Source organism: Podarcis gaigeae (genome assembly GCF_964106915.1).
Source record: "Podarcis gaigeae genome assembly, chromosome: 16".
Classification (NCBI taxonomy): Eukaryota; Metazoa; Chordata; class Lepidosauria; order Squamata; family Lacertidae; genus Podarcis; species Podarcis gaigeae.
In genome coordinates, this window is record NC_139693.1 from 22,640,149 (window position 1) to 22,667,436 (window position 27,288).

Below are 27,288 nucleotides of genomic sequence, written 5' to 3' on the forward strand. Positions count from 1 at the left end.
ATTGTTTCAGACAGTGCAAATTAGGTAGCTTTTAAATACAAACTGAATCAAATTTCTCCTCCCTCCTGCCTAAGGCAGTCACCTCAGTCTGCCTACCAAAAGGGCTGGTCTTACAATCCAAAAGGTTCTTGGGAAGGAGAAATACATAAGAGGAAAACATGGACTTCTATACTCAAATGAGAACTTAACTTTTTTGAGAATTGTTTTATCACATTACTGAGATTCTCAGTCATTTTAAGCAGTCTGCACCCTCCCATATGAAGGGTGCAGAGCATAGTCTCAGGTAGTCAGCTGGCTGATGGACACAGTGTCTTGGTGCATTTGTCACAGGCTCAGTTTAGACTTCCTCTTCTGTAGGTGTTATTGCCGACTTTAAATTAGCACGGTAATTGAATACTCTAAGTCTAGTAATAAAACAGAGATTTTCTTGGAGCACATCTGAACAGTACATTTGGTTGCTATTAGAGGAACGATGAAGATGCCATAAATGGATCTTAGGTTACTTGTGATAGAGATTCTTTCTCCAATGAGAGTTGTAGGGAGCAAATACTTTCCAGGGCCCTTCACTCAAAGAGTTTTTTCAACTCTTGTTCAAACCTGAGGAGCTGAAGATGACTTACGAAGGGCACTCAGAATCCATGCATTGGGAGAAAGGATGACATGGTAGTAGGAGCCTCCAACGTCAACATGGTTGTATTTTAGTTTAGTTGTAAAATCAGATGGCTCATTTCACGTCCAAGGAGATCATTTTACAAATGCAAAAATGACAAGCCAAAACTAAATATAGGAGCCAGGTCTTGTTAATATCAACGCCAAGAGAAGGCAATGTGTGATGCCTAGAAGTCTAATGGTATAAATGGAATTGCAGGGCTGAAACAAAAAGTTCCAGACAGGCTATGAATGGAAAGCGTGGCTGGATAAGAGGATAAATCAATTTCAGAAACTGATGCATGTGACTAAGGTGGTTATTATTATAGGTGAGAGAATCCTAGAAGAATAAGGCTGCAATTCTAACCTCACTTCCCTGGGGGAACATAGGAACTGTTGCAGACCAAGTCTGATCAATGGTGAATCTAGCACAGCATTTTTTAAACTGCAGTGGCTCTTTGGGATTTCATGTAGGGGACAAGCACAGCTCTACCTGGAGATGCCAGGGACTGAACCAAGAACCTTCTGCATTCAAATCAAGTGCCCTACCAATGAGCCCTGTTCCCTCCCCTCAAGAGAATTCAGCTGAATTCAACAGAATGTCTGAGCAGCTATTTTGGATTGGGCTATAAGCATACATGGTAAGCACCCCTCCCGGTCTGCCTTTGAATATTCACATCAAGTACATAGAGGGTACAATTATCAACAACTTTCCAACACATGAAACATGAGAAAGAAGACAGGCAGTCAACTTAGGGCAGAAAGCAAGAAAAATGGTGTACAAAAAGAATAGCATGTATGCCATCTCAGGTTGCACCAGATGTTGCTGCTGGTAAAAGGATGTGTGCTAGAAAACATTAAAGTAAACAGGCTATAACATGAAGGGAACTCAACAGTCAAAACAAGCCCACATCCATATCCGAACAATGAATAATTCAGGGTTGAACGAGGAAATTGGAAAGCAGGTATGTTACATATATATTATACCACATATGACATGCAGATGTTTGGGGGTCAAGGCTGCTGTTAAGCTTTGGGGAGCATGCAGTTATCTTAGCTAAACTCATGGCAACAGGAATCAATAACATGGAGGGATAGGTTAGGTAAGGGAGAAGCTCAATAAGAAATGTGGTTTGATGGGGTAGAGATGGAGGATTCATAAGTAGAATATTATCAGAAAGCAGTGTGCCTGGTTTTTACAGTAAATATGATATGCAGAAGATATGATATGAATTTCCACTAGGTTCTGAGCATACAGGATACAGCCAATAATCACACACACAGGCTTCGTACACGCTATACATTTAAACCACATTAACTCCGCCCATAGGATTCTGGGAAGTGTAGTTTACCCCTCACAAACCTACAATTCCCAGCACCCTTAGCAAAATATAGTTCACAGGGTTCTTTAAGTGCTTTAAATGTATTCTGGTGAACGAAGCCTATAATTTGGATTAGTGGGGCCATCAATATGTAGAAAGCATAAGGTGTGCAAAGATAACAGTAAATGGAGTAACCATTTTACAAGTATAAGCTTTGGTTGCCTTGCCAACTTCTTGCCACTCCCACATAAAAATGTGACATTTACTGCAACATGTGCAGGTAGCAGAAACATTTAAACAAATCTTATAAGAAACTGAAAATATACTGTGACATTCATGTTATGACTTGGGCACATTTTCAGTTATCCCAACCAAGAATTTTCCCTCCATGGGGTGGGGGTGGGGAATGCAGCCAACAAAGGGAAATGATCAACCAAGAGTCTGATGCAGGAAAAGCCGTGAGAAAAACTTGGCCCATACAGAGGCTATGAAAGGATGAAGCTGCAAGGAAAAGGGGCTAGGTGAATTGTAACCTAGACTGGGAAAGGGTAGCTAGAATGCAAGTGAAAGCTGGAAAACTGGAGAGGAACCAAGAAAACCAGGTGATTGGAAGTTTTAACTTTTAAAAAGCCTAACTTTTACTTATTGCTGATTTTTGTACAGAAAAAAACAACTGAGTTCCTAAAAATGCTATATTGAGACATGTGACAAATGGAAGCATATTTATGTATAAATAAATAAATAAATAAATAAATGCCCAGAACAACATGAAAAAAACATCATCAGCATGAAGAGTCCTGCTAACTGAGAAAACACGCAAAATAATCTGCTAAAGGGGTTGTATCCACTGTTGGTCATACTCAAAGCAGACCCAATTTAAAGTAGACCTAAATTAAAGGACATGACTGATTGAAGTCCCTTAGTGTCAATTTAGTTGGCAATAACCCAAGCTGCATAGCTTAAATATAGCTGAGGTGCAACACTGCAATCCTAAACATGTGTACGAAATTGCCCAAGGAACTGTGCAGACTTAATCACAGACTTAATATCCAAAGGGGCAGCCAAGCTTTACACAACTTTCACAGTCGGCAGAACCTATAAATAAAATAAAACCTCAAAGCAACAGGAAGAGTTTGAATACCTTTATTAAGACTAAAAAAGATGCACAAAGTAGGACACAAGCTCACAACTTCCCTTGCACACTTCTTCAGGCTCTGTTGTAAAGCAAAACATTTGTGCTTCGGGATGTTTAAAAAGTTTGCCAACTACTTTGTGTGGCATTTTAGCAGGCATAATAATAAAATGCTGCGTGCTGCTGCTAAGCTTAGGGGTTTTCTTAGTGGACAGAAACAGCTACCTGCCTTTATTGTGTACACGCAAGATTCAGAAAAGGATGACCTCCAAATTGTATCTGAATGTACTTGACGGCACATTTGCGTCAAGCACTACACCCAAATTTCTCAAATACGGCCAGAAAATTGGGGTGGGAGATTGCTTCCTTACTGACTTCTGAGAGAGACTCAAGTGGGGTGCGTGAAGAAGTTAAAGACACCACTTAGAGAAGGGGAGAAGCTGAGAGAACACAGAAGGTGCACAGGGTGAAGAGGAGATATAGCAAATAGGTGAGGGTTTCGCAGGGAGGGAGCAAGAAAGAATCAATTTAACAACAAGAGGAAGAGAAAGAGTCAGTTTAACAACAAAAGGAATTTAAGCAAAGTGAGAGGAAGGAGGCACGAAGTTAGGCTTAGCGGTGAGGCTTTTATGGAGGGTGATGTTACAGTGATGTTACAATATGGAAATTCATATTTTTTTTGGGGGGGGAGGAAATGGCAAGAGCCCAGTTAAGGTGGAGAGGAAGCTGGTAGGGAGGAAAGGGGAAGAAGTTGGAGGAGGGAAGGGGAAGAAGTTGGAAGATGCAACAGTTAGGGACCAGCGAGGACTCACCCCCCCCCCAAAAAAAGAGCCAGCAATGGAAGCACGTAATAAACTACTGGGACCCTTCCTACCCCCATGAAAAGGAAAGATACTGGATCCGTGAGACTCCCTCCTAAGACCTTCGGGTATAGGGCTGTACTGTATACAAATTCAATCAATAATAAAAACAATATTAATCAAAACGGGCCAGTGATAGATCCCCACCAAACACCCCAAGTAAAGGTAAATCAAAGTAGACCAGCGGGCCCCGCCAAACAAGCAAAGGGGGATCTCCCAAAAAGGAACAACGGGGGGGGGGCATAACGGACCTACACGCCTCTTCCCCCCCCTTAAAAAAAAAAAACCATCCCTGAACGGTGTTGAGAGGACATAATGGAAGGCACCATTGGGGGTCCCGCCCCCCAAAGAAAAAGTAAATAAAGGTGGAGTTATGAGAAAGGGGGGGGGTAGTGTCCGAAGAGGAAAAGGGAGACAAAATTGTGAGGGAAATTGGCGGCGGTTTGGGGAGGGGGGTGGGAGTCCGACCCTGAGGGGAAGGGGAAGTTGCCCCATGTCGGACCTCCTGCCTGCGTGCCTGCCTGCCTCCTTCCCTCCCTCGCCCTCCCGCCCTTCAAGCTCACCGAGGTCGTCCATGTTGCCGCCTGGCCGCCACTCCCCGCTCGACTGGAGGGAAGCGCAGCCGCAACTTTCCCCTCTTCTTCTTCCCTTCGCTCGCGCAGGCAGCGCGTCTCCCGCAGAAGCCCCGCTCGCTTCTCTCTCTCTCTCTCTCTCGCGCGCGCGCGCGCTCACACACACAAACCGCCCTCTCGCCGCCGTAGCAGCAGCAAACCACCTCAAGCGGGCGCGAGCTCGAACTCAGGTACGCGCACGCCTCCCCCCCCCCCCGCCACACTCCCAACCAACCCGCGACATAAATCTACACAGAGAGAGGGAGAGAAAGAGAGACCCCCGAATAGGCTTTGAAGCGCCACCGCCTCCTAGCGGCCACCCGCGGGATGTGTGTGAGGCTAATATTCGACCCTCCGGGGTAGGAAGAAAGGAACGCACGCCGTCATTAGGCTGGGTCATACCAGTCACAAGCTCGCCTACCTCGCAGGGTTGTTGTGGGGATGGTTTTTGTGGTTTTATGTTTTGATTTTGCTCTGCGAAGCGCCCTGAGGCCTCCGGGTATAGGGCAGTGTAATAATAATAATAATAATAATAATAATAATAATAATAATAATAAATGGGAGACGTGGGGGTGAGCTCCGGGATTGAAAGGTGGGATATAAATGTAAATAAAGGAACAGCTCCTTCCACTCCAGCATAACCTTTTTTAAAATGTATTTTTATTAAAGATTTTCTTGATTTACAAAAGTATGTGCAATGTCTCTCTCTCAGTTTCCTTTCCATGTAACATTTTTACAAATCAGTTTCATTTGTTGAGACATTAGGAAGAAAAGGGGGAAAGAGGTGGGGGGGAAGGATGGGGGTGGGGTGACGATGTTTCTATTTTACTTAATATATGTCGGGGTTTGGTGTAAGCGTTGCTCGCGCAGGTTCTTAGCTGTTCACTTGTGTTCCTTTGGTGGTGAGAGAGGTTGAACGGACCTTTTGAAATGTGTGCCCATCATCCCCACCCCACCCTACTTCAGATGTCCTTGTTGTTTACTGGGAGGTCAACAATCACAAGAGCTCTGGCCATGTGTTCTTAAGTGTTATAACATACCTTCCGAATAGCTCAGCTGGGTGGGTGCTGATAACCCCGAGGTTGAAGGTTCGACTCCCGTATGGGACAGCTGCATATTCCAGCATTGATGGGGGTTGGACTAGATGGTCCAGTTCTTGATGTGAATATTCAAAGGCAGTTGGACTAGATGGTCCAGTGCACAGTTCTATGATTTTCATTCTGGCCTTCCTCAAGGTGACTTACATTATTCTCCCACTCCCTGTTTTAAAATTTGTTGCAGCCTCTATATGGTAGGTTAGGCTGAGAGACGGGTGGCTGCTCCAAGGTCAGCCAGTCAGCTCCTCTTGATGGTTGAGAGGAGCCTTGAACTCCTGAGGCCTTAGTTTGACACTCTAACTTCCACAGCACGCTGTCACTCATAGCTCAGTGGTGCAGCATCTGCTTTGAATGCTGAAGATCCCAGGTTCAACCCTCAGCTGCTCCAGGTAAGGATGGGTAATGATGGGAATGTATCCCATCTGAAAACCTGGAGAGCCACTGCCAGTCAGTGTAGACAATACTGAGCTAGATTAACTCGTGGTCTGACTTGGTACTACACACAAAAATACAAGGAACTAAGAGGAGAGCACAAAATATGGTCTGAAGCTTAACATAAAAAAAAACGAAGATCATGGAAACGCCGTTTACCTTCCCGCTAGAAAGCAGTCCCTATTTATCTACTTGCACCCAAGGGTGCTTTCGAACTGCTAGGTTGGCAGGCGCTGGGACCGAGCAACGGGAGTGCACCCCGCCGCGGGGATTCGACCTTTCGATCGGCAAGCCCTAGGCGCTGAGGCTTTTACCCACAGCGCCACCCGCATCCCACTGGGCCCATTACCTCCTGGCAAATAGAAGGGGAAGGAATGGAGGCAGTGAGAGATTTTACTTTCTTGGGCTCCATGATCACTGCAGATGGTGACAGCAGCCACGAAATTAAAATACGCCTGCTTCTTGGGAGAAAAGCGATGGCAAACCTAGACAGCATCTTAAAAAGCAAAGACATTACCTTGTCAACAAAGGTCTGTATAGTTAAAGCCATGGTTTTCCCAGTAGTGATGTATGGAAGTGAGAGCTGGACCATAAAGAAGGCTGATCGCCAAAGAATTGATGCTTTTGAATTATGGTGCTGGAGGAGACTCTTGAGAGTCCCATGGACTGCAAGAAGATCAAACCTATCCATTCTGAAGGAAATCAGCCCTGAGTGCTCACTGGAAGGACAGATCATGAAGCTGAGACTCCAAGACTTTGGTCACCTCATGAGAAGAGAAGACTCCCCGGAAAAGACCCTGATGTTGGGAAAGATGGAGGGCACAAGGAGAAGGGGACGACAGAGGACGAGATGGTTGGACAGTGTTGTCAAAGCTACCAGCATGAGTTTGACCAGACTGCGGGAGGCAGTGGAAGACAGAAGTGCCTGGTGTGCTCTGGTCCATGGGGTCACAAAGAGTTGGACACGACTAAATGACTAAACAACAACATGTGCAAATCTAGAGTAGAGTCCCTAAGATGGTCGGGTGGAATATTGTACACTTCCCTTCGGCAGCTCCTGCAGCCAAGCTGGTGCCAAACGTATTGCTTTGGTTTCCTTTGGACCACATCAGCAAGGCCGAGACCCCCCTCTTAGTCTTGTTGTCTGGGCAGCTCAGGCACTGTGACAGTTTGACTTGGCTCCCAAGACAGACTAATGCCAACAAACAGACAACCAATTTATATATAGAACCGTAGAGTTGGAAGGGAACATGAGGGACATCTAGTCCAATCCCCTGCAATGCAGGAATTACATATTTACAGTCAGAAAATGTCACTTTATCACTATTTCCTTCTACAACTCTATCATCCTAAAACTAAGCCAACATCTATACAACAAATGTTTTGCATCTGCCTTTACCACCCAGGTTCTCTCCAAATATTTGAGCTACAACTCCCATTATCTCTGACCTGGAGTTGTGATCCAAAACAAACACAAGGTTGGAAAAAACCGAATTCCTTGTATGATTACCTTTTTTTCAGGATTTTACAAAACTTTTTTCTTAAGAAAAGTCAACTGCAACTTTAAACGCAAAGCACAAACTGTAACACTAACTAAAAAGCAATATTATAGTGACAGTCGAATGCACTACACCCGAGACTCACAACTAGGATGAAATTGTACAAGTCTGTTTTTAAACCAGGAAAATCAGTCTCCGTAGAGACTGTCAAAAATTGCCATTGCCGACTATATTTCAAGTCGTCATGGCGGGGTATTGGGAAAAGTTTTCAATTAGCAATAATCGCGCCTCGGATTAACCTCATTGGCTACGATACTGCCACTGCGCAAAGCTAACGTTGGTTTGCAAGCCCCTTCGGCCCCCAAGCAAGCAACAATTAATAAGGCTATGGTGGGCAGTCAACCAGGCAAAAGATGGGGTGCCGATCAGTTGATACCCTGAATCTCAAAATATCCACAGCCACACTTTCATTCAATTGCGTGGGGGTTCCCCATTTTCTTAGTTACAAATCCGACATGCAGTCGCAAAGGCTTCTGGTTGCCTTATGTTAATCATCTGTGATGTCATACGCGGAAGTCTGAGCAGTTTTCGAGAAAAGAGGTGGGTGCAACGATTCTTTGCCTGGCTTCGCTACTCCTATTACAATATAATCCAATTGAGAAGGAGTGTGGTTTAAAGATTTTTTAACAGTGAACTGCTCTCAATAGAACAGCTAACAACAGGCATTGGGGATTTGGATGGGTACAAACAGACCAACTGTGTCGCCTTTTGTGGGATTAGGGACTCAAAGCACAGGCATACAGATCACTAATGTGGTAAGAAGGCACAAATGTTGAAAAAAATGATCCTTTACACAGCACTTTAATCTAACCATAGTCTTACCACGAGCCCTTCTGATGTACACGCTTGCCCAGATACAAACTAAACTGTTGAAACAAAAAAAATTCCTTCCAGTAGCTGTTGAAGGCAATGGAGCTGAGCGTAAATACATTGGAGAGAGGATGTTTTCAGAACACTGTTCCAAAAAGCAAAGACAATGGACCAAGTCTGCCTTGGAAACCCACGTCTTTCCAGACCACCCTGACAGCCTTTCCCTCCTACCCCAAGCTTGTTTAGGATAGTTAGGGCAGTGAGAGAAAATATTATGCACATGTCCACAATACTCTTATTTATAAAGCCACAAATTTATGGCTTCCGTGCCAATATTGAGAACAGGTTCTGGCGCTAAACCACTGAGAGTTCCAGCTCAAATGAAACTTGCACTCGTCCTGATTTGATTTCACAAAGCTTGCACAGAGTTAGAGTGTGTCGTGTATTCACTAAATATTTAATTATAGTTTGTTTGCAGGGAGGTTATATGACAATTATAGTTTGTTTGCAGGGAGGTTATATGACAATGAGCATTCATCCTGATTTCTTTCTTTCGTGGCTATGTTTTTCCATTTATCATTTATCCCCCACTTTTCAGTGCATTTCCCCCATGCAAAAGTCTGTTACTGTTTTATTTAGTTTTATTTTTTAAGCAAATTTGCTGCACTGGGGTGACAGAGCACTTTCACTGGGCAAACACAAAATAGTGAGAGTCTGGAGGCAACTTGAGTCCCACTTTCACCTCTGTGTGGCCAGTCATCCGGCCTAAAACTTGGTAGCAGGGCACTAAGGAGAAGCACAGACCTGAGTGTGTTCTCTGCACACAAGAAAAAAAAAATGGTGGAAATGTTCCATGTAGAGGAGAGGAGCAGTAAAAGAAGTCTTGCCACACCCACACCATACATTTTAAACACTATGATGCCACTTTAAGCAGCCATGGCTTCCCCCAAAGTATTATGGGCACTGCAATTTGCTAAGGGTGCTGAGAGTTGTTAAAACTCTGTTCCCCTCCCATAGCTACCATTTCCAGAGTGATTTATCAATCACCCACTCTTCACAGTACAGTGGTACCTTGGTTCTCAAACATCGAAAACCCGGAAGTAAGTGTTCCAGTTTTTGAAGGTTTTTCGGAAGCCAAATGGCTGTTGCGGTTGTCTGCTATTGTTTCCAGGCACCTGCAGCAATCAGAAGCTGCGCCTTGGTTTTTGAACATTTCAGAAGTCAAACGGACTTCCAGTATGGATTAAGTTTGGCACTTTTGTTTTGGCTATTTATTTTGCGTTTTTGTTTCTGAGGCTTTTCTGGTTAATTTGTTTTTGTGACTGTGTGGATGATAATTTTTATCATCTACAGTAGTGCCTTATTTATTTTATAGTACATTGATTATTTCTTTCATTTTATGGATCAATGGTGTCGTTAGATAGTAAAATTCATGTTAAATTGCTGCTTTAGGGGTTGTTTTTAAAAGTCTGGAACGGGTTAATCTGTTTTGCATTACAGTCATAGCTCACGTTACGGTTGCTTCAGGTTACGTGTTTTTGGGTTGCTGGCGCCTGCACAGACGCAGCACTTCAGGATGCAAAGGTGCCTCCATCACGGATTACATCTGCAACCCAAGGTTCCACTGTACAACTCTCAGCACTCTCAGCACTGTACAACTCTCAACCCTTAAAGGTAAAGGTAAAGGGACCCCTGACCGTTAGGTCCAGTCGTGGCCGACTCTGGGGTTGTGGTGCTCATCTCGCTTTATTGGCCAAGGGAACCGGCATACAGCTTCCAGGTCATGTGGCCAGCATGATTAAGCCGCTTCTGGCAAACCAGAGCAGCGCACGGAAATGCTGTTTACCTTCCCGCCGGAGTGATACCTATTTATCTACTTTAACTTTGACGTGCTTTTGAACTGCTAGATTGGCAGGAGCAGGGAGCGAGCAACGGGAGCTCACCCCGTCGCGGGGATTCGAATCACTGACCTTCTGATTAGCAGGTCCTAGGCTCTGTGGTTTAACCCACAGCGCCACCCGCGTCCCTGTTCTTTTCTATAGAGAACCATTAATTTGCAATCCTGCAGAGCTGGGGAACGTAGCAGGTAGCCAGATACAGTGTACATCAAGCAGATGCAAAGCCTCCATCATGCACTTATTGTTTTGAATCAGCGCCACCCGTGTCTTATCAGACTATAATTCTTTGGGGAAAACAAAGTGGTATTACAGGGCTTTAAATGTATGTGAATGTGGCCACTGTCAGCAGGAGCTGTCAGTGTATGACATGCCCCTGCCTCATCCCGGCCCCCATAGTGATCCCACTTTAGAAGATGTGGGTACCAATGCAGCCTTTGGCTTCAGCACCTGTTTTAGAAATGCTGGTCTTGATGAGCCATTGGCATGATCCAGCAGACTCTTCTTATGTTCTCAGGAGCGCAGTGTCATGATGGTTGACCCCACCTTGACTGGGAGCTCACAGATGTGGTGAAGTGAAGGCACTCTGCACACCCTCAGGGGCACTCTCCCCTCCGCACACTATACAGTTAACATAGTTTCCAGAAGCTACGCCTTGGTGAACTAGATCCTGGCAAGACGGTGTCTTACCCCTGTCAGGGAAACCTGTCAGGTGAGATGACAGAGGCGTCCGGAGGCGGCGCATGCGCAAGGCGCCAAACCACTCTCCTTGCCGCTTCATATTAGGTGACTCCCCCCCGCACCCGCTTCCCGTTCCGTGCGCACGCGTATTAATACGCCGAGCAAGAAAGAAGTACGGGAATGGTCGCTCCGGCCGCCATGTCGAGCAAGGGCAGAGGAAGCGAACGAGAACGAGGTAAGGGGGAGGAAGAAGAAAGGAAGCGGCAGGGCAGGCCAAAGGGGGCGGAGCCGCGCGTGCGCCGCGAGCCGCCCTCGAGCAGCTGGCGGTTTTTCCAGCTGCCCGGGCGGCGCGGCGCGCATGCGCCCTGGTGCGGAAGAGCGAGACGGCGGACTGAGGGGAGGGGGCGGGTGTCGCCGTCGCTTGCTTTGCCGCCGCCGCCGCTTCTGTCAGTTCCGGCTGCTGGGTCAGCTTCGTGAGGAGGAGGCGCCGCTGTTGCCGCTGCCGCCGCCGCCTGAGGAGAACTCGGCCTTCCCGCGACGGCACCAGGGGCGCCCGGCGGTCCTCCCCTCCCCCAGCCTCGCCGGCCATGGCCCGGGACTACGACCACCTCTTCAAGCTCCTCATCATCGGCGACAGCGGTGAGGCAGGGTGGGGGAGGGGGAGAGGAGGGGGCGGGGCACGGGCGGGGCGGGGAGAGGTAGGGTAGGAAGTTCGGCCCGGCCCGCGCGGAGGGAGGGGAGCGGAAGAGCCTCGAAGGAAGGAAAAGCGGGGAGGAGGATGTATGAGGCGGAAGAGCCGGGGGGGGCAGCATCAGCCTTGGGGAGAGTGGGGAAGTCAGGGAGGGGGTTTATTTATTGCATTGCATTTTGTATACCGCCTTTTTTCTCCAAGGAGCTCAAGGTGGGTGCGCAACTTCTCCCTATTTGATCCTCACAACAACCCCGTGAGGTAGGCTAGCCTGAGAGGGAGCGTGCCTGGCCCAAGGTCATCCAGTGAGCTTCATCGTGGCCGCGTAGGGATTTGATCCCCAAGGGGTGGGGGAAGTGAGAAGAATATTATCTGCTTACCCCCTCCCCCTGTTCATTTTCTGTTTATTAATGTATGTATCTGTGCCCTGGAGCTTTTAAGAGACTTGTTTGTAAGGTTCGGGGCGGGGGGGGGGAACCCCAGAGATTTCTTTGAGGAAGCAGGGTGACTCTGGAGCTAGTGTTTCCTAGTGGTTAGAGCACTCTGAATGCTGTTGGACTACAGCTCCCATCAACGCCATCCAGCAAGGTCAGTGATCAGCAAGGGTGGGAGATGTAAAACATCTGGAGAGCCAAAGTTTCCCATCCCTGGGACAGAACACAGTATAAGTAACTATGAGCTAGTATAGTAGGAGTACAGTAGTTGGCCAGGATTGATAGGAGTTGTAGTTCAACAACATCTGGAGGGTGCCAGGTTGGCTACGGCTGGGCTAGGACCTGAGGTGGTCAGGTTTCAAATCCCCTGTTCAGTCAGGGTGAGACTCAATCAGTGACCTTGGGTCAGTCATTGTACCTCTCAGCCTGACCTACCTTGCAAGGTTGTTGTGAGGATAAACTGCTGGGGGGGTGGGAAGCTACAAACTCCAACTTGAGTTCCTTGGATGAAAAGTTGGCTATAAATGTTCGTAATTAATTAATTAATAAAGAAACTGGAATGGGAAGAGCTAGCCTGTGGAAGATTGGAGGGGGCATGTCAGAGAAATGAATGTATATTTCTACTGCAAAACAATATTCTATTTATGTATGTGTGTATTTCTTGGAGCTCTTGTTTGGAATGTCAAGGAGAGGTAGCAGAGTATTTCCTTGTAAAGCAGCGGTATATTATTATTATTATGATTATTATGCTTATTCTGTTCCTCCTTTATGTTGTTTGTTTCTAAGCAAAGGGCAGGTAATCACAATACAAAAATACAGTACAGTATTAGAATCAGTTAAAACAGTTGCCTCCTTCTTGGGCTGTTCTAACTGCTCAGCCCCTCTCTGTGGGCTCTTCTGCCTAGTAAACAGAGGCCTGAAGGACAATGCTAGGGAAGCCCAAGGATGAGGGCAGGCAATGCTACTCAAATAATCTTGGCACCCTAGAGGGAACCATACTATTTCTTTTCCTGATACCAGACTTGATTATTTTTATGAGAAACTTTTGTAAGTTGCTTTGAGAGCTGCTCAGGCCCATAAAGCAGAATATAAGTATTGTAAATAAATAAACGTTACATTTTTATATCCCACCTTTTCCCCCAAAGAGGTCAGTATGGCATGCGTATTTATCTCTTGTCTGCTGTATTCTCACAGCAATCTTGTGAGGTAGCTTAGACAAAGTGACCTGCCCTATGTCACTTAGCGGGTGAATGAAGACTTGGAGCTCTGATATCTCTTGTATTTGACTGTCTAATCCCAATGTGGCATCCTCCAGATGTTTTGGACTACAACTCCCATCAGCCCCAGACAGCATATCCAATGGTAGAGGATGAAAGGAGTTGTAGACCAAAACATTTGAAGGGCACATTGTTGACTATCCCTGGACCACTACACCACACAGACTCTGGTTACCTCGTGCATGGTCTTGTAATACTTGTAACAATCTTGAAAGGTAGGTCAGTGGTATCTCCAAGTTGCAAGTCTGAAAGAGAGGAAACAGCTTGCCTTAGGTTACCTAGTGTGTTTGTAGTAGAGGATACATTCTGAACCAAGAGCTTCCTGATTTGCAAATGAGGTTTCAATCCTATGATTACTTTCCTCTGAGTAAGACCCTTCCAAAACAGTGGGGCATGTATGAGTAAACTGCTGGGCTACAACTCTCTTAGACGCTATGCCATGCCAGCTGTCTGCATGTTTTCGAACATCTCATGGGTGAAAACAAGGATACTTGAACACAGGTGTAGTTCAAGACAGGTTTTCACTGGGTTCATCCCCACTTGCCACTGGTGAGAAGTCTACTGCATAGCTTGAGCCAGTTGTGCTCTTAACCCTCAGCATACTTTCAAGGCTTGTGGTGAGAATAAAATAGGCGCAGGGGAGACTGTTATTTATTATGCCCTGAGCTCCTTGGAGGGAGAGGGTAGATTTGAATGTGAGGAATAATAATGAATGAAAGACTGTAAAGTATTTTGCAGATTTTAAAAAAAGTATCTTATAGATGTTATAAGAGGAGACCGAGTAACTGGAAAGAACAAGTAAATTTTAAATATGCTTCCTCCTAATCTCCATGGCCACCAAACATTTACCCAAAGGTTAGAATCGCCTACGCGTTGTCATTTCTATTCATGGAGCACCATTCATATACATAACACCTTAGAGTGTGGTGTTGCAAAAAGGATAGGTCTCTGTCCCAGCTAGATTGCATTTTAAATGCTGAAATGGTGGAGAGTTTGGAGGACAAGCACAGGTGACAAGGTCCAAGTACTGGCAGCGACGTTACATGTAATTTGGCTTAATATCGATTGTTTCCTGCCCTTCCTCCCAAAGAGCTTAGAGTTGTGGCCTCACAATAATTGAGCTGAGCAGGTTAGATGGAAAGGGAATTATTTCCTCTGTGAGTTTCAAAACTGAATGTGGATTTGAGCACCGGCTTCCCAAGCAAGCAGCCCTTCAACCACAACTAGTTTAAAAACCAGGAAGGTGTTGCCCTTCCTCTGAACTATTTTCAGTTTGGTGGTCCTTCAGAGAAAGGACATTCTATAAAAATGGAACAGCCTATGAGAATTCTCTCTGTAATGATTGCATGACATACAGTTTGCATTGTGAATGTGAGGTACCTGGTTGATGGGATGGGGAAGGAAGCAACTGTGAAATGTAGGTGTTTAGATTTGTAGGCCATCCTATGAGAGCTTAGAGACCTCCGGTGTTGGTTAATTAAAAGCAATTCTCTGTTCCCAGAGCTAACATTTGTAAGACCTATTTTACATTTCCCCGTTCCTTTTGTGTCTAGTCTTACTTAGACTGTAAACCCAAGGGCAGAGCCTGCCTCCCTTTTCTTCTTCTTTTGCATACAGTTTATAAATGCCTCTAGAAAACATTTTGAGGATTTAATATTAGCAATAGTAGCTGTGTATGAGCCAGAAGATGCTCCTTTGCAATCTCACCTCAACCACAAACTCACTAGGGGGCTAGAGGCAAGATTATATTATTTCAGCCCACTCCTCACCTGCAGTATACAGATAATACTAGCCTACCTCCTCAGATAGTTGTTGGGATTACTGAGATAATGTACGTGAAAGGTTTTGAATGCTTGACATGTGCTGTGTAAAATGCTTCACGCTGTTTAATTCATACATGAAAATGCTGCCTGTGTAGGGAATGCATAATGTATGAAGTGGCACTAATCTGTGCAAGTTTTCCATCTGCTCCCTTGGCTCTGCTGTGGGAGATCTTTCTGCAGTTTACAGTTTAGCCACTCTTCATCCATTTTCTGCTCTAAGATGTCTTAAAAACTGGTGCATCTAGATGACCAGTTACCAAATGGTAGCTTAGCACAGAGCCCATGCAACACTGTAGTAAAACAGTTGTCTGTATTGCCCTGCCAAGCACTGGAACGCTATTATAACAGCATCTGGCATTTCCAGTTATTATTATTATTATTATTATTATTATTATTATTATTATTATTATTATTATTATTATTATTTATATACCTCCCTATATCTGGAGGTCTCAGGGTGGTTCACAGAATAAAATCAAAATACAAAACCACAAAATACATAATAAAAATAAAAACAACGCAATAATCCACCCCCAAATTTTAAAAGGGCAAAGGCCTGGTTGGGATAGACCATTCTGGGCTAGATCAGCTAATGGTCTGACAGGATAAGGCAGCTTCATATGCCCATGTTCATTTTTTCCAGGCTTCTGCACTCGCTCAAAAAATTGAAAGATGACAGAAAAGCAGGAGGCTTCTCTTCAGTGCTTGCAGGGGCTTTTCAGGGGTGGCTCCTTGCATGCGAGACTCCCTCCATGATGAAGTGCATCTGGCCTCAGTTCTTTGCCAGTTAGTTAAGACATAACGTTTTTTCGCGGACCATTTGGGGACTCAATGAGACAAATGAATTAGTTGTTGCCGCTATTAGTAATTGTTGTTTAGTGATTTTTTATGAATGGTGGTGGTTTGAAGGATTGTGTTGTTTATGGGTTTTATGTACTATTATCTTATGTGATTTTATTGTAAACTTCCCCCGCCCCCACGGCTTGTGCAAAGGGTGGTATGACTGGCTTCCCAAATCATTACAGGTACAGTGGTTAGGTAGTATTCAGTGGTTCGTCATCATCTGGCTAAATGTAATCCAGTATCAGAAATTCCATTTAATCCCAATTAGGTAAAAACAAAAGGTGTACCATTTAATCCCAATATTAATGTCACCAGTTCTCTTGAAAAAAATGGTAGTGAGAGTCTGTATGCTGCTTGTCCTAGTCCACAGAAACTATACACTTCTTATCTTGTTTATCCTTTGCAATCGATCCTGTAAGGGGTAAACCTTCTGAACCAGAAAAGGTAACATGGAGAGATTTCCATGATATAATAAGGACTCGTTTGTGGTTCCTGCATGAACTATAGCAGCTATTCTTCCTGTCCCTTCCCACCCCTAGTAATGCTGTTCATTTATTCATTTAGAATTTTTTTTGCATTGCTCTTCAAGACTGCAGTCTTGCCAAGGTAGCTTATAAATAGAAAATAGTATATATAACAAAACTTTAATTACAAGAGTTAAAATGAATCATTCATTGAGCCTCTGTCCTGAGTTTTTCACTTTTTTCTTGTTTGCTGGCAACATATAACGTCATTAAGAACCAGCTCATATAATGATATCCTAGTGGCCCCTTCCTATGGCTTTTTAGCCAACCATTATTCATTGACACCACCTAGTTCCCTCCCTTATCTGGCATCTGCAGAGGACTCAAAGTTAGAGATGAGATCTGCTCATTGTGTTGGAGGCTTGTAGGACGTAGGGGATTGGTAGAATCTGTCCTGCTGCTTAAGAAGGACTCCTGTTTCTTAATCTTCTCCGAACTGTAGCCAAATAAGAGTGTGTGATGATCTGTGTTACCTGCTCACAAGAAAACCCAAAGCATTTGCCTCTAGTAAGCAGATTTGGGGACACCTAAGAGATAAATAGATACCGCTCCGACAGGAAGGTAAACGGCATTTCCATGAGCTGCTCTGGTTCGCCAGAAGCGACTTAGTCATGCTGGCCATCTCTGTGGACAAATGCCAGCTCCCTCGGCCTATAGAGCGAGATGAGTGCGCAACCCCAGAGTCATCCGCGACTGGACCTAACATTCAGAGGTACCTTTACCTTTACCTTTAACAGTCCCAGATATGTGAAGCTACTGTTGCTAGATGTAGCCAACGAAAAGAGCATTACATGCTTTGTGTTCTAAAGTGGTTGAAATACAACATAAAATACACTACTCTGGTTCAGTTTGCATCCTTGAGCATTCCCTCTTTTCTCTTTCAGGTGTTGGCAAGAGCAGTTTGCTGTTACGTTTTGCAGACAACACTTTTTCAGGTAAGCTGGGCCCAGAACAACTCCAGAGGAACCTTCCATCCAAGGAGCTCCAGAATGCTTCTATTCACACTCAAGGAGAAGAGAAGGGGCTTGAAGGCAGGGAAGCCAGTGGCAGGTCACCCTTGCTCATCACCCTAGATCCTGGGGATAACAGGTCATGTGGGGCAAGGATGCACCCCTTCATTTGCCCATATATACTCACAGAACTAATAATAATAATAAATATCTCGACTTCTTAGCTGCTTGTTACTTGAAGGTCTCCAAGCGACTTGCAACACATTTCAAACATATATATGTAAAAGTCCTGAACGTCATGATTTAAAGTCTTTTAGGGAGAAGTTTTCTGTTCAAAATAGTGCATGAGCTCAACACAATTTTCTTCTCCCTGTTACATGCTCTTGGGTTTGCAGTCTTTATTTCTGCAAATACAAAGTTTTATTTTCATTCTTCAGGGTTTGAAGCTTGAATGTGAGAAAACAGGGCCCTTCCTTTCGTTGGCCATTGAAGTTCTGTATGTACAGCTGAGCTTATTAGCTTGACTGCTTCTTGTTTGTGCTGCTTCCCTCAACAGGCAGCTACATCACCACAATTGGAGTAGACTTCAAAATCCGAACAGTTGAGATTAATGGAGAAAAGGTCAAGCTGCAGATCTGGGATACTGCTGGACAGGAGCGCTTCCGGACCATCACGTCTACGTGAGTTTATTTTAGTAGGATTGACAATTGACCCAAGGACTTGATTTCATCCTGTCTTTTAATAATTAGTTGCTTAAATAAGTTTGCATATTATTAGCTAAGGTGCCTTTCCACAATACCAGAGGAAGTATATGAGAACTTGCTGCCTAATAAACACACTATAACAACAATAACAGTAATATTTATTTTTATTGCTGCTACTACCTAGCTTTTCTGCCAAGATTGTCTTCCAAAGCATTTGACAGTTAAGATCCACAGAAAGGTATATTATAAGGGTATGAGGATTCTGTGATTCTACTCCAGAGGTGGCTAACCTGTGGCCTATGAGATGTTGCTGTGCTGTGTGGTGGTTAGACCAAGGTTAGCCAATGTGATGCCCTCCAGATTCTTTGGACTCCAACTCCCATCATCCTTGACCATTGGTCCTGCTGGGTGGGGCTGATGGGAGTTAGGAACTCAACATCATCTAGAACAGTGTTTCTCAATCTGTGGGTCCCCAGATGTTGTTGGACTACAACTCCCCTAATTCCTAGACAGCATGACCAGTGGTCAGAGATGATGGGAGTTGTAGTCCAACAACATCTGGGGACCCACAGGTTGAGAACCACTGATCTAGAAGGTTGCCAGTTCCTTACCCCTCCCAACATGATCTAATGTTAAGAGTATAGGCTGGAATCGCAGCTTGGTAGGACGGTTGTCTTTCTGTTGGTCCCAGTTCCTTTTTGCACTGGTAGGAAAATGAGAAAAAAATCCTTGTTCTGTTCTTGAGGATGTCGTCATAGCATTCTGGCAGGACTTGCTCACAAAAAGAAACACGTGGCTAGCTGCAAATAGGCGTATGCTTGAGAAGAGGAAGTGCCCTACAGAAGTAATTTGGATGACTTGAGTCCAGATTCTGTGTGTATTTTGAATGGGGATTATTTGCCTGCCAGCTTTTAGTCTTTAAAATCCTGTTGTCTCTTGTCTCAAGTGGGTTGTTTCCTATAGAGCAAGGAAGGGTGTACAGTGGTACCTCGGGTTAAGTACTTAATTCGTTCCAGAAGTCCATTCTTAACCTGAAACTGTTCTTAACCTGAAGCACCGCTTTAGTGAATGGGGCCTGCCGCACCGCCGGAGCATGATTTCTTTTCTCATCCTGAAGCAAAGTTCTTAACCTGAAGCACTATTTCTGGATTAGCGGAGTCTGTAACCTGAAGTGTATGTAACCCGAGGTACCACTGTAGTGCCACCTCATGACTTGAACTAGTTCAGTAGTCCTACCCTCCCCCCAAGGAATCCTGGGAAGTGTGTAAGGCAGATAAGGATCACTGACAGAAAATCCCCAGCACCTTTTGCAAACTACAGTTCCCAGGATTCTTTGAGGTAAGCCATGGCAGTTAGTGGCATTAAACCAATATAATTTTGCAGTGTTGATAAGCCTTTAATGCGTAGTGTGTATACAAGACGATGGCTTTTCTTCAACCAATGGGTGCTTTAAAAAATATTGGCTGAAGGGCTTTGCACTGCCCAGAACACAGGAGGCATGCTTGTTCACAGAACAGGAGCAAATCAGGGCAGGAAATCAACTTTGCTTTATTAGGCTGATTCCATGTCTGCTGTTTTTTCAGGGCAGAGGAAGAGGTTAATGTTGGCATGTCACTTAGATTATAAAATGAGATTTGCAGATGAAATTCATGTTACATAAAGCGTATCTGCAGGAGAAATCAATTATTGTTCAAATACAAATATTTTGGAAATGAGACAAATGCATGTCTTAACTAGACACTATACCTTGAGGTGCAGTGGGGGGTCTCCCCAATTTACATGAAAGCCTGCTTGGAAACTGCTTTCTTGCATTTCTTTATTGCTGCAGGAAGTAGTATGAACAGCAAGCTTTGAGCATGCTGCTTGAACTGGCCCCTGACTTCCTTCAAGTCCTGAGGCATATCCTCTGAGGGTTGTGCTGCGTGGGCCAGATTCATACAGGAAAATGTGTTAGGGGTAAAACAGCCAGGCACTGCGGAATATCTGGTAAATGGGCAGTGTGGGTCAGCTGCAACATGTCTCACTGGTGCTGTGTCAGCAGAGCTCTTCCTGTGTGTGATTGTGTGAGTGTGCATGTGTGTGTGCACGCACGCACAGACACACCACATTGTGACTTGGACTTAGGGCTCTTTTGGAATTGAACCAGTACCCTGTGTGGAATACCCAGAAGAAGATGTCGGGTGCAAACAAGAAAAGTTGCTGAATGCTTTTGCCCCTAATCCACTTGGTAAATTAAGGGCGACGCCCAGGACTGGGTGTGTGCACTCAAGTTCCCCAGAATTGCACAGGGAAGCCATCCAGTGTGGTATTGAGTTCCCTCAGAATCTCAGCTTTTTGCATAAAGACCGGGTTGAGCAAGGGGAAATCTCAGAAGCCAGAGGAAATGCTGAACAAGACATTGCAGGATCAGAGCGTGGGGCTTCAGGGCTCTGTACGTCACTTGGCCCCTCCCAGTGACATGCAAGCCCAGCCAAAATAATACACATGAGCAGAGTTCAGGTTGCAGCATTTAGTTGGTATTGTTCCAGGATTTGTGTGCACTCATCTGCGTGTTGCACCCTGAAGAGGGACTGAAGGCTTAAATGCTGCAGGCCGCACAGTAGGTTTGAGCCAGCATGTGAGATACACTTGCTGATTTACAATTGTCTAGTTCTGTGTTTTGTTATTCTATTTGTTACAACAAAGAAACATAGTTGTGTGGTCCAGTTGATGTTCTTAAGACTGTATCTGGTAAATCCTACTGAAATGAAACCAAGGGAGTGTGCAGGGTGACTTCAGGTGACCAGTCCAGATGCTGTTTAATGCACAATAAGCTTATTAACATGTAAAAGCCGACTTCTATTCCTACCCTTGTCCCCCACTGTGCCATTTGCTTGGTGGTAAGGCTGCCTACAAGTTGCTCTTGCTTATACTACACCATCTAATGTTCATGGCAGCAAATAAACAGGTCCCTGCCCAAAGGTGCTTACAACCCATCTTTTAGCATATCAGGTTGACTTACACACCAGTTGAGACTATTAGTTTATCTGGTAGTGGATTGTCTTCCTCCAGGGTGGGGAACCTTTGACCCTGCGAATGTTGTTGGGTTGCAGTTCCTGTCAGCCCTGACTATTGGCCATGCTGGCTGGGGCTGATAGGATATGTGGTTCAGCATTATCTGGAGGGCTAAAGGTTTCCCCATCCTGGTCTGCACTGACTGACAGGCAGAGAATTTTTTCCCACCTGGACATGTTGGGGTTTGCAACTGGGACCTTCTGCGTGCCAAGCCTTAATGTTGAACTGTGGTCCCTTCCCCACAAAATAGCAGCTGTGAATGCCACAATCATTCCACCAAAAAAGCTGTCCACCAAATCTTTCCATGGGCCTTGCATGTCTCAGTGCTGTTGGATTCCTATCATGCTCGGAAACTTCCTACCCAAGTAAGGCTTGCTGGCCGGTAACATTACTGGTTCAGCCAACATCGTTCCTTCTGTAACATCTTCCTCATGTGTTCATCTCTCTTTCCTGAATTTCTAATCCATTTCAAGCTCATGGTGACAGCAGTTGTCCATGGCTCACAGAGTCTTCTCCATGGTAATCTGAGATTCTGAACCATCTCTGCCAACACTGCATCCCACAGAATCTTGCTTCCACTTCCTGCATCATGTGCTTCCCCCACAGTGCTGAAGCCCAGGCAGCCTATCATTGTCTGTTTGTGTGGTTCCCCTCTCCCCACTTCAAAAGCTCCAGTTTTTGCCCTTCTGTTTCTATCACAGTTTCTATTTGCCCAGTCCAAGCAGTTAAGGGCAGCCGCAAGTCCTTCACAGCCATATTGCTTGCTTCAGGTATACTGGTGTTTCTCTCCCCTTGCCACACCCCTGATAAGCAAGCATGTGAAGCATCTCAAAGTGTCACAGACACATGCCTTAACACACCTCTTTCTCTCCTCAGGTACTACAGAGGGACACACGGGGTTATTGTGGTTTATGATGTTACGAGCGCTGAGTCCTTTGTGAACGTCAAGCGGTGGTTGCATGAAATAAACCAGAATTGCGACGATGTGTGCCGGATATTAGGTAAGCTGCCTGGTTTGAGCAGCCTTTGAGTCATGTTACCGTGGCCAGCTGTTGGCTGATTCATAGGACTGCACTTTCCCATGGTAGCTAAAGAATCCTAGTGGCAGATTGAGCTGTGAACCAGCTTAAATTTCTCAGTTTAAGTCCCAGTTGATGTCTCACTTCAGCCATGAGCTTTTCAGGTGGTCTTACGCAAGCAAGATTCTGACTCTCGGCCTCTGTCTATCCCCCACCCCAACCTACAACGTGGGCATCATCACATGGCTCTACCTCATAAGGCTGTTGTCCAAATTACTGAGAATGTGAAGGGTTTGATCACATTGAAGAGCTGTATAAATGCTAAATGTGACTTCTTGGTACTTGCAGTTGGTAATAAGAATGATGACCCAGAACGGAAAGTGGTGGAGACGGAAGACGCCTATAAATTTGCTGGGCAGATGGGGATCCAGCTGTTTGAGACCAGCGCCAAAGAGAACATTAATGTGGAAGAAGTAAGTGATGACCAAGGAAAAGATGGGGGGTGGCGGCTTACGTTTAATCGCACAGGGGACATGTTGCTTCTGATGAGCACATTGCTGATCCCTTGACTGTTCTAGCCTACATACCAAGGAAGGCGTTGACATGGTTGTGAAGAAACTATCCCTTTCTCTGCAGAGTGCCTGATATGTAGGAAGTAGAAAGCAATAGATTTGCTTCTGGAGGCTGGTGAAGAGAGTCCTTTGGCATAACCAGTGGGACCGATGGTCAGGGGGATGGGAGTTGCAGCCCTACAGCATGTGAAAGGCCACATATTGCCTTTCCTTACCTTGGGGGCTGATGGGAGTAGTGGTTCAAAAGTTACCTCTTATTCTGGTCCCCTCCTCATTTATTATCCTTAAGGCTTTTATCCAGAACCACGTCACTTGGCCCTCGCAGCTCTTTTAAAGCAGGGATAGGGAACCCGTGGCCTTCTGGGGGGCCACTAGGGGGCGCATTGGAAGATGGCCGACAATACCATCTCTCCGACCCACACGGGGTAATTAAGAGGCTGTTATGGGAGTAGGCAGCCTCCCTTGTTGCCCCAAGGAAATGGGGAACACTCCCCTTGCCTGCTGTGCCCATAAATCACTCCCTAATTCGAAAGAAGGGGGTGAGGCCCCTAGACAGAATGCCCCCGTGTGGACCTCGGCTCTCCTGGACGCTGTCTCTGATCGCGCGCTAGTTGCAGCAATTTGGAATAATTAATTACAAAAGAAGCAAATGCACATATTTCAAGTGAAGAAGGGGAGTGAAGTCTGCTAATTTAAGTGACCTCTGGGAAAGAAGACTACGGGCTGGAGAAACAGGAATATTTTACGATGAAGATACACCAAAGGCGGGGTATGTTGACAACGGGGCTGAATGGGGGGGGGGAACCTTTTTTACTTTCCTTCTATGTGATTTACAAGAACCCCTCATTAGAACCGCTGGTTGAACTGACCCAAGCAGGATGATTAAGGTCTGTGTGGAGATAAACTTTAACCAAAAGTATGCTTTATGGAGACCGAGAAGCAATAAGAGCTTTTGGAATGGTGCGGCAATTAATTCGGAGTCGCCATCTTGCCAAAGGATTTACAGCCGGGAGGAAAAATGGACTTGTTTTTAGATTGCATTCCTAGTGAATCTCCTCAGAGGTTTTGAGAAAGGAGGCAGATTGCTGAAGATTAATGACGCTAAGACTGTTTTGATGTATGGAAGTGATGTTATATGGAAAACGTCTGGATATGGCTACTGGATAAAAAATAATAATATCCACGCAGGATTACAAACTGTTCTAACCAGCTTGCGGAGACTATCAGAGGTCACAAAGAGAAAGGGAAAATATATGAAAATAACAAGAGATGTGGAAAAATAATAAGAAAGGACTGGATAGTACTGTGAACATCATAAGGTTAGATTTGTGAACATTAAAGCAGCAGTAAGAAGCAAGAAGTTGATTGGATCCCTTCGGAACTTGAAATATGGGTACCCCCAACAAAAATTTAAAATTCGGCTGTGTAATTTGGAATTTATGTAATTTGGTTTGATTTGATGTGATTGGTCGGTTAATAAAAAAAATTCTTTAAAAAAAAAGGAACCCGTGGCCTTCCAGTGGTGTTGGACTACACCTCCCCTTGTCTCCCTTGACCATTGGCCCTGGTGCTGGGGCTGATGGGAATCTGTCAACATCTGGAGCTTCTGCATCCCTGTTCTTAAAGCTTGTTCAATAGCACCCCTCAGTTTGTGTTAAGCAGGGACAACATTGTTCAGCTGCCATGCTGAACAAGAGGGGCAAGAGCGGTGAGGAGCTCTTGACGGAACATGTGATCCCATTATCCAAGCTCTTAACTCTAGTTAGTGGCCAGCTAATATAATGTCTTTGGTGCCCCTGATTCTAGAACTGGCCACTTCTGGTGCAGCCAGAGACAGCTGCTGGTCTGCTTTCTGGCGTGTTGCTTATTGTTGTTCAGAGTTCTCCACTCTCATCTTGCAATTTTCTTTTTCAGATGTTCAACTGCATCACAGAGTTGGTTCTGCGAGCCAAAAAAGACAACCTAGCAAAGCAGCAGCAGCAGCAACAGAACGATGTGGTGAAGCTAACGAAGAACAGTAAACGGAAGAAGGCCCGGTGTTGCTAATGCCCTTTTCTTTTGCGGCAGAGACTGCACCCTCAGAGAGCTCAGCCCTTCCAGCCAGATGCAGGCGGCGATTCCACTGGGCTAGGCCACGGGAGGACTCTTCCCTGCCCCCCCGCACACCCCTCAGTTTGTGCCGTTATTTAAATGAGTTCTCTCCACGTTTTTTTTCGGTCAGGAGGCACCTTACCACAATAGTGCCAAGGAGGTATTGGATGGAGGTGATTCTGCCCCCTCTTTCCTACCTTATCCCCTCCCCCCCAGAACATCTTGTAGACAAAAATGACTTTGCCTACCAAGTGGACTTTTGATCTCAAGAGTTTTGTACATAATGTATATTGTGCTTTAACCAGCTGCGCCTCCCTCGTTGTCGCTTCTGCCTTCTTAATTATCGACCAATCATGACTTCTTCAGAGTTCACCATTTTTTCTCTCCCTCCAAAGAGTACAGTACAATGTCCTTAACTGAAGCTGCCCCTTGTTGGCATTCATTCCTCTTCAGCCTTTGTTAACCTTCAGGCTAGGATGGAGGCCTTAGCCACTTTTTCAGGCTGTGTGGGCAACCTTCCGAGATTCCTTTTCCCCCAGTCTCCAGAATAGCCAATGTTGCTGGAGCTTTGTCACTTCTTGGATTAGCTGTGCTCTCTTTCTTCTCCACACTCCCTGGCAGGGGGTGAGAGCGGCTTCCCCCACCCCCACCCCCATCCCAATTTAACTTCTTTGGCCAGTTGAAATGAAATCTTTGGCAATTAGATGTGAGACTTAAAGCTAGTATTATCCCCACCCCGGTGGAATCTCTCTCCCATAACATCCTTAAGAGCTACCAAAGTGTAAATCTCTCAAAAACTATTCCCCACTCCTGCACTCATCATTCTGCACGCAGTTACACAATGTGCATTTCTCAAAAGTGCATTTCTGGCTGCCAACATTCTCTGTGGCTCTTGCTTTGTTCTCTTCTCCTACAAATTAAGAGCTGAAGGGGTACCTGGCTCTTCCAAATGGTGCTTGCACCCAACAGGTGTCAACAGGCTATTTTCTGTGTCCTTTATCAGACCAGAGGTGGTCTCTTAGGTATTGGATGGGGCTTCTTGCTGTGGTTTGTGCAGTCTTGACTGGATTTCTGATCTGGTTATGCTGAAAGTAAAAGGTTTTTATCCCCCTTGTTCTTTTTTAATGGCTATGGTGGGCTTTAGGAGGGAAATAACCAGAGGCTTACCTCCTTATTGTTTAAAAATGAGCTCACCTAGCATATTAAGATGGCCCAGGCTATAGGAGAGCACATGTTTTTCAACCAAAATGATTCCTTCCTCCCCCGAATATGAAATTGATAGGAGGCTCTCCAGCGTCACTGACCCTTTGGACATTGAATTATACAAGAAGGGCTAAGTTGAAACCCCTTATTATTTTGCTTGCCTTGAATAACAAAAATCAACAATTATGGTTGTACAAAGCCCTCGTGCAATCGCATTGCAAGTAGTCTGACTCTGCAGGCTTTTCCCACGCAAGTGGCGAATGTGACAGGTTTTGGCCGGTGAAATTGTTCTCAAAGACAACATCCATCCCAGCTGCCCATCTTCCACAGCTGTCTGCTCTGTTCGTCTCTTGTAAGTTAACTTCTCACTAATTCCAGAGTTGAGAATGTGAGCTGAGCAAACCAATTGGGAAGGAATGGCTAGCGTTAAGAGGCCTGTAGAAAATGGTGGAACGTGCTGGTGTCTTGGTTTGGAACTCACGGGCTGAAGCAACGGTGGATCCTCAATGTGTGACAGGGAGGGGGGATGGCTCTCATATTGCAGTGGTCTTTTGTGAAAGGGGGTGGGGCGTGGGTGTGAACTTTGCCAATGCAGCAATCCCAGTTTCCGATGTTGAAGCATGGGATTCTTTTCCCAAGGATGCCGTTAGCAGCACCTCTCCCGGTTCTTGTCTTTGCTCAGTGCTGCTGCATAAGCTCCGGTCATTAAAGGAGGCTTCACGGTGGTAGATTTACTTGGTGGACAGTGCTAGTGGGTGGTGCCTGTGGAGTATTAAATGCGGGGGTGGGGAGAGCTGCGTTTTTAGCGGTGCTGATGTCAAGCGGTGGAATGTCTAACTGGTTTGCTAGGACTATTTCTGTATATTGAAACTTTCTAATTATGCTTTTTAAATAATTTTAAAAAACTAAAAATAAAGGTGCCAAGCTGCCAAATCTTCTTTCGAGGCTCCTGTCTTTTGCTTCTCCCCCAGTATCAGGTGTGCAAATTTCTTCTCTGGCTTCTTTGACTCTTCCCCCCCCCCCCCCCACTTTCCCAGTTAGGCTCCATATGCCCGTCAG

At 45.3% G+C, this 27,288-nt stretch overlaps 2 protein-coding genes across 5 annotated transcripts in view; one reads left to right on the forward strand and one right to left on the reverse strand.

Moving 5' to 3' along the window:
- The window catches only part of PXN (paxillin), a 62,286-nt gene extending 57,417 nt beyond the window's left edge, over positions 1 to 4,869 (reverse strand). The window contains exon 1 of one of the 3 annotated variants that reach the window (XR_014558991.1): positions 4,526 to 4,760. Coding sequence is in view for 2 of the 3 variants with exons in the window: in XM_083716996.1 (XP_083573122.1) it covers positions 4,526 to 4,538 (13 nt within the window). In the remaining variant the exon portion in view is untranslated. Of the gene's footprint in view, positions 1 to 4,525 lie in introns of all 3 variants that reach the window. The other 2 variants (XM_083716996.1, XM_083716997.1) reach the window with 2 other exon arrangements.
- Positions 4,870 to 11,343: 6,474 nt separating this feature from the next.
- Positions 11,344 to 27,167, forward strand: RAB35 (RAB35, member RAS oncogene family). 2 transcript variants are annotated; one of them, XM_083717763.1, is made up of 6 exons: positions 11,344 to 11,686; positions 17,521 to 17,571; positions 18,143 to 18,266; positions 22,221 to 22,345; positions 22,712 to 22,836; positions 24,850 to 27,167. In XM_083717763.1, the coding sequence occupies exons 1-6, from the start codon at positions 11,635 to 11,637 to the stop codon at positions 24,979 to 24,981; spliced, it is 609 nt and encodes a 202-aa protein (XP_083573889.1). In that variant the 5' UTR covers positions 11,344 to 11,634; the 3' UTR covers positions 24,982 to 27,167. The 2 variants fall into 2 exon arrangements, with proteins under 2 accessions (XP_083573889.1, XP_083573890.1); XM_083717764.1 differs by lacking the exon at positions 22,712 to 22,836 and having other exon boundaries at positions 11,408 to 11,686.
- Positions 27,168 to 27,288: the final 121 nt, after the last annotated feature.

Excerpts from the sequence above, each read along its gene's own strand:
- RAB35 (XM_083717763.1), top strand. The coding sequence starts at position 11,635 with ATGGCCCGGGACTACGACCACCTCTTCAAGCTCCTCATCATCGGCGAC. Across the intron at positions 17,572-18,142 it reads TGCAGACAACACTTTTTCAG|GCAGCTACATCACCACAATT; the intron begins GTAAGCTGGGCC and ends TTCCCTCAACAG. Across the intron at positions 22,837-24,849 it reads AGAACATTAATGTGGAAGAA|ATGTTCAACTGCATCACAGA; the intron begins GTAAGTGATGAC and ends TTTCTTTTTCAG.